The sequence below is a fragment of the Otolemur garnettii genome, unplaced genomic scaffold (assembly GCF_000181295.1).
Source record: "Otolemur garnettii isolate 467f Iridium unplaced genomic scaffold, OtoGar3 scaffold00137, whole genome shotgun sequence".
Taxonomy (NCBI): domain Eukaryota; kingdom Metazoa; phylum Chordata; class Mammalia; order Primates; family Galagidae; genus Otolemur; species Otolemur garnettii.
The window spans coordinates 4,516,369-4,523,774 of NW_003852532.1; the positions used below are offsets into that span (position 1 = coordinate 4,516,369).

The 7,406-nt window shown below is 38.2% G+C and overlaps 1 protein-coding gene across 1 annotated transcript in view; it reads right to left on the minus strand.

Annotated features, from left to right (window-relative positions):
- Positions 1–2,126: 2,126 nt before the first annotated feature.
- The window catches only part of ADH5 (alcohol dehydrogenase 5 (class III), chi polypeptide), a 15,147-nt gene continuing 9,867 nt past the window's right edge, over positions 2,127–7,406 (minus strand). The window contains exons 8-11 of the mRNA XM_012810554.2: positions 7,312–7,404; positions 6,245–6,380; positions 2,828–2,966; positions 2,127–2,407 (exon numbers count right to left, since the gene is read on the minus strand). Coding sequence (XP_012666008.2) covers positions 2,383–2,407; positions 2,828–2,966; positions 6,245–6,380; positions 7,312–7,404 — 393 coding nt within the window. The 3' untranslated portion in view covers positions 2,127–2,382. The remainder of the gene's footprint in view (positions 2,408–2,827; positions 2,967–6,244; positions 6,381–7,311; positions 7,405–7,406) is intronic.

Sequence of the window (7,406 nt, forward strand, 5' to 3'; positions counted from 1 at the left end):
ATACTTCAGTCCAACTAAAATATACTTATGTGCATGGCAAATATTATGTACTGTCAGAAAAAGTCTAAAACATGCTATCATGTGGAAAAAGCAAAAAAAGCACAGGATACTGTTAGAAGTTTTCCTTTTGTGTTATTTTAAAGCATGTGTATAAATGTCAGTAACTTACAGAAAGATATGTGAGAATCTTAACAATGGTCACTTGTTTTTTAGGTGGAAGTGTTTAGCTTTTCTTTCTCATTCTATATCCTTTGTGTTATTTTAAAGCATTTGTATAAAGGCCATTATGTACGTAGTAACTTATGGAAAGATACATGAGAATCCCAACAGTGGTCACTTGTTTTTAGCAAGTGTTTGGAAGCATACAGCTTTTCTTTCTCATTATATAATCTCCTGACTCTGAATTTTCTAACCCTTAGGTATATTGCTTTCCTGTATTTCTTTCTATGTCAATGGATTATTAGGATGGTAGGATCTTGGCTCATTTGTTTGCTTCTTTATACTTCTCAGGATTAAAACAAATCTATCAGGATAGATTTGACTATATTAAAATAAAAACTCTGTTCGACAACATACCATAAAGTAAAAAGCCATACCACTGACTAGGAGGAGATACTTGCAACACATATAACTGACAGAGGGTTGGTGTCTAGAATAAAGAACTCTTAAAAATTATACAGAAAAGGAGAAAATAAACTCAATGGAAAGATCAGCAAAGAATATGAACAGATCCTTCATAAAAGAAGGAAATACAGTGGGCAAAAGGATGAAAGGTTTAATTTGTAATTGTGAAAAATGCAAACCTAAGTCAATGAAACATTTCACACCCATCTAATTGACAAAAGTTTACAAGCACTTTAAAAGCAATATGGGGATGTCTAGCAGGGTAAGATGTGTTTATTCCACATGTGCATCCCAAGTAACCAACACACTGGGCATAATGCACAGGAATGTTCTATTGCAGTGTTGTTAGTAAGACAGGAATTCTGGAAACAACTTTAAGCCATCAATTGAGAACAGATAAATTATGGTAGTTCATATAATTGAATGCTACTACATGGTACCAAAATTAATGAGAAAGCTGGACACAGTGGCTTACGCCTGTAATCCTAGCACTCTGGGAGGCTGAGGCAGGCGGATTGCTTGAGCTATCCAGTTGGAAACCAGCCTGAGCAAGAGCAAGACCCTGTATTTAAAAGTAGCTGGCCAGTGGCAGTGCCCACAGCTCAGCGGATAGGGTGATGGCCACATACTCCGAGGCTGGCAGGTTCCAATCCAGTCTAGGCCAGCTAAACGACTACTTGAACAACAACAAAAAAACAGCCAGGCATTGTGGCAGGTGTCTGTAGTCTCAGCTACTTGGGAAGCTGATACAGGAGAACCAAGGGCAACAACATGAAACTCTGTCGCAAAAAAATAAAAATAAAATTTATAAGGGTGTCACGACATAGATTAATCACAAAATCATGAATGAAAGTAAGCTGCAGAATGAGGCAGTCTAAGACTTAAAAACACACAAAACAAAACTGAAGACTGGAGGGCTTATGGATTATGTCTATATAGTAAAAACATCACAATATACATGAAAAGATAAACATCAGTTTGGATAGAGTTACCACTGGAAAGGGAGTGTGATCTGGAGGTGCCAAAATGTTACGAAATGACAAAAGCAGGAGTTGAGAATTTGGTTGTTCAAGTTCTGAAATATACTATACTGGAAATAGTTCATATAGCCACCACCAACACATACTCACCTATTTAGGTATGGAAGGCTATTTCTTTTTTTTTTTGGAAGGCTATTTCAATGACAAATTTTCAAGCCCTTCCCCCCTCCATGGCCCAGATACAGGAACTTGAGATACAGGTGTGAACAAGACATGCTACCTGCCTTCAAGAAGATAATCTCGCAAAAGCAGACTTGGGTTTGATTAACTTTGCTGCTGATGGCTAAGGAAATCTGTTCTTTAACCAATAGGCCTGAGACCCTTAAAAGTTAAGGGAATGGTGCTGTGGATGGCATCAGAGAAGGCTTAGTCACTGCTGCCCTGACTCTTCCTTTATAGAATGAAGGTAACAAGAGATGAACCATGACAATGAATACAGCGTAAAACAAACACTCCAACTTGTAGAATTGTAGAAATTTTATTATGTTAAAATATTCTTTAATCAAAGAGCCATTATTTACGGGAAGGAGAGTACAGAAAACAGATTTATGACTGAATTAGTTGTCCTCAATTACAATTTACGAATTACACATATAACATTATTGCCTACAGTAGTCACTGAAGGTCTGAGAGGCTGTGAACTTGGAAGAGCTTCTTCCTGTCAGGCTGCTTGCCACGAGACTCCAAGACAGGATGGACACATTTTTCTTTTGTAAATTTAAACCTTTACAACAGTTCGAATGCTGTAAGAGAAGGAAGCAATGAGTTCTGAATAACACCTTTTTATTTTATTTATTTTTTTTTGAGACTCACACTACGTTGCCCCTGGTAGAGTGCTGTGGCATCACAGCTCACAGCAACCTGAACTCTTGGGCTTAAGCTATTCTCTTGCCTCAGCCTCCCAAGTAGCTGCGACTACAGGCACCTGCCACATGCCTGGCTATTTTTTTTGGTTGTAAGTTGTCATTGTCATTTGGCAGGCCCTGGCCAGGTTCGAACCCACCAGCCCCAGGGTATGTGACCAGCACCCAAGCTGCTGAGCTACAGGTGTCAAGCCAATAACACCTTTTTAAAAAGACATCAAAATTGTTATGAACTACCTTCCCCAATAAAATCCTCAATTTATTATACATTCTATATTAAAGCTTAAAGACAAAGCTTACCTTTCCCCTGAATGCATCAGTTCAAAGGCTTTGTTAATTTTGTCAAAAGACAGACTGTGAGTCACAAATTCATCAACTTTTATCTTTTTGGACATGTATTCAGACACCAACTTTGGAACACTTTCTACACTCTTCCATCCTAAAAAAAATCATACATCCATTCATTAGTTTGTTCAACAAATTTCTACAGGGTACTTACTACTTAGTGGGTGACACAAAGATATTTAAGAGAACGAAGTTTTTGATGATTTAAAGAATGAAAAACTCCAACATTAGCATAGAGAGGGAGATTTTACACATATCTGTAGTTAAGAAGTAAATACTTTTTTGAGTATTTTCCTTTTTCTATATTAAGACTTACTGAATTCTTGGCTAGGTGTGGTGGCTCATGCCTATTAATCCTAGCACTCTGGGAGGCCATGGCAGATAGACTGCTTAAGCTGAGGAGTTAAGACCAGCCTGAGCAAGAGTGAGACCCCATCTCTACTAAAAATAGAAAAACTAGCCAAGGAAAAACTATTTCCTTGGTTTTAAATTTGATAATAAAATAAGGAGAGCATCTCAGAATAGAAAACTATGAAACCGAAAGAGTAAAAATCTTTAGCTAAATAAGATATTATTTATTTATTTATTTTTGAGATAGAGCCTCAAGCTGTTGCCCCGGGTAGAGTGCCATGGCATCACAGCTCACACTAACCTCCAAATCCTGGGCTTCAGTGATTCTCTTGCCTCAGTCTCCCAAGTAGCTGGGACTATAGGTGCCCGCCACAATGCCCCGCTATTTTTTTGGTTGTAGTTGTCATTGTTGTTTGGCAGGCCCTGGCTTGATTCAAACCCCCCAGCTCTGGTGTATGTGGCTGGCCCTTAGCCACTTGAGCTATAGGCGCCGAGCCATAAATAAGATTTTAAGTAAAAGTAGATGCTTCAATTCCTGTATCTAAAGACGGAATAAATCAGCACAGAAGACTTATCACTCTTTAAGAATGCTTTGGAACATATGTCAAAGCTCTTCTGAGCCTGTTCCAAATCTTCCTCTATATGTCCTCCACTAATTATTTTGTCCCTCACAAAACTGAGGGGACTTTTCTTTCTCCTTCCAATCTCCTGGTAACTAATATAACTGAAGCCATGCTCATCCTCTAGAGCAGTGTTTTTCAACCTTTTTTTAATCTCATGGCACACCTGAACCTATAAACTTCCACCACACACTTCAATTATGTTGGTCAAGAAAAAGAGTAAGAAAGAGAATATACTTACCGTGCTTTGAATCTTTAAAAATTAATTAATGATCTTTAAAAATTTTCCTGGCACACCGGTTGAAAATCACTGCTTTAGGGAAAGATGACTATTATCTTTGGGTCATATTTTAGCAGTACCCTAATGCTCCAGCAAATTTCCCAGCCAGCATGTGCTAGGTTCATCCAGAGCAGCGGTTCTCGACCTGTGGGTTGCAATCCCTTTGTAACAATGAAAGTACATCGTGGCATTCGGAAGGTTGAGAACCACTGATCCAGAGGCTACTAATAAGACCTCTGGCTCAGAATGCTCTTCAAATACAGCCATGACCCTGAGATGTGCCCCCAAGAAACATGTATGACTTAACCAGTCTGCTCTAAATACTCAGCTGTGCACACATCTGCAGCTCTGGAGAACAGAGTCAAATCAACAGTTAATAAGGCAAATTCTGTAGTATAAAGAAGGAAAACTTCAGACAAACCCCTCATTCAACATACTTTCCAAATCTTCTAGCCTTCAAAAAAATTGGCATAATATGAAGGAGGAGATTGTAATAGACATGTTAAACATCTATCATTTAATACTCATGCTATGTGATTTTTTTCATAACAGGATAGTGAAATAGTAATGTAGCTTTAAAAAGCCTATAAAAACTTTAGATTTCATTCATTCACAACAGCTGGGATATACAAACATGTTTTGATGTCCTTTCTCTAGCTGAGCAGCCCTGAAAAAGACAGAAACTACTTCCCAGCAACCCCAAACTACCAAACACTTTTTGGATCGTTCAAGGGAAAGGTGATCAGCTCTGCTTTTTTAATAGTTATAAGGTTTTGTCTAATATTTTCATCTTAAGACTCAGTATTGGTTACTGCTCAAATCAATACTATTCAGACAGAATTATGATCACATCCAGTAATCACTGCACTTTCTGATCAAAATGAGTGAAAATCTGACAACCTACCTAAGCCCCCAACATGATGTGCTGATACTACTGCTTCTCACCCCCACACTACCCACAACTACTTCCTCATTAACAGAAAAAACTAATATATATATTTTTAAAAAGAATGTATAACAAGTGACTGTGAGTTAGAGGTAAGGGTTTAAGATCAGGGACAGAACATTCCTGAGTCTGTTGACATCAGCCTAGACTCCTGCAGACCCCTGCCCCTCCACCACCGTGGTCTGAAAGGTATGTGTAGCAATTACAGATTAAGACCTGCTGGGAAGTCAAAGTATAGAATGGGACCAACAGGGAGAGTTAAGGAAGCTAAAGTTTACCTCCTAAGCATTGTGCCCATTTCTTTTGTAACTTTTTGACCTTATGATTATATGACATTGTTCTTAAGAAGTTCTCATTCTTTTTTTAATCTTAATTTTTTTTTTATATCTTATAGCATAACTGTGCACAATAATGCAATCATGGGGTACAGTGTGCTGTTTTCATATACATTTTGAAATACTCTCATCAAACTGGTTAACATAACCTTCATGTCATTTTCTTAGTTACTGAGTCAAGACATTCATACTCTGCTTTTAGAAAGATTCACTTGTACCCTTGTAAGATTAACCATAGAGGTGACCCCACCAATCACACTTCCTCCCCCCATAGCTCCCCTCTCCCACCCCCTTCCCAAGAAGTTCTCATTCTTTATTACCATGATAAAAAAAAGACTTATTCTTATGTTGAGTAATAAGGTTAGAGTTTCTGTTTATAATTAACTTTTGTTCTGTGCTATGTTATATGTATATGTATACATTTTTCATGCTCAGTAAGAGACCCCTGAGGTCTTCTTCAAGGTAGCACTTCCTTGCTACTTACTGAGCACGTGAAGTTGCCTGCCTCTGTGAGCCTTACCCATTACCCATTATTCCACTGCAAATAACTGAGTGTGAGAGTTTTCTTTCTGTACTGCCCTCTTCTTGCTGGCTTATCCACAGGTAGTGAATGACTACAAGTGACAATGTGCTTTAGGAGGAACTGAGCACCCCCTCGGCCCCAGGGTAATACTAATTGAGTTTGAAACCCTCCTACTGAAATAACCTTGCACCAAACAACTTACAAAGAGAAGCTAGCCCATGGAGATTTTGGTTCATATAAAAAAATTAGGCTGGGATTCAAATCTGCCAATAGAAATAACAAAAGAGAAAATGTATTCGTCTCATCTGTCCAATTACCTCCAAATGCAGTGCCTTTCCATGTACGGCCTGTAACCAGCTGGAATGGACGGGTGGATATCTCTTCACCTGAAGCAGCTACTCCAACCACCACACTGACGCCCCAGCCTTTGTGGCAGGCCTCAAGTGCTGCTCTCTGCAAGCAGAGTACACCCAAATCACAGAAGGCAGTGCATTCTGCTGAGAATAACTGCTTTTCCAGAAACTTTGATCAGGGAAGGGGCTGTAGCAAACTTAATACTTAGTATGTTGAATTGTATTACAATGACATTTTAATAAGATAGTTTAAAAAATTCACCTGGCTAGATATTAACACAAATTGAAAGAATTTAAAGCTTTTATTTGGTTTCTATTTTTAAAAGTAAATTGTAGCTGAAAATGATAATGACTTAGTTTATAAAAGCAGGCAGGAGAAGTAACACTAATGCTTTGACTCAGTCTCTACAGTGTTAAGCACATGAGGTTGCTGCTTGCTGAGTTCCGTTATCTGAAATGCCTGAGACCAGAAGTGTTCTGAACTTCACATTTTTTCAGACTTGGAACATTTGTATTAAACTGATTGCCTGAGCATTTCAATCTGAAAACCCCAAATCTGAAATGTTCCAATGAGCATTTCCTTTGAGTGTCATGTTGGTGCTCAGTAAGTTGGAGCATTTTGGATTTTGGAATTAGAGATTTGTAATCTGTATCTGCTGCATTTTACAAAAGAAGAAACTGAAGTTTAGAGAATTTGTTCCCTCAAGGTCATAGATTAAGTAGAAAGTGTATCTAATTCCAAAGCCCACGTTCTTTACAACTGCATTATTCCACCTTTCAGTTTAATGAGACGTGTATTTCTCATGGATTGAAAGGCAAAGAAACATCTTTTTTCATCTTTCCCTGAGCTATTCTTGAATTGTTTCTCAGTTGTAGTTCAAGTAGTTATTTTTCCCTTCTTCCATTAGAATAATTCTTATCAGAAGTGACTTTTCTTTCCCCCCAAACCCACAATTGTTAATCTGTAAGAAACTACATTGTTATAAAAAGCAGCTCCTCAAACAGAAAGGAATGAAGCCAAACACACTCACCATGACCTTCACGTTACCAATACACTCAAAGGAATAGTCCACTCCTCCACCAGTCATCTCAACAAGCACCTCCTGGATGGGCTTATTGAAATCCT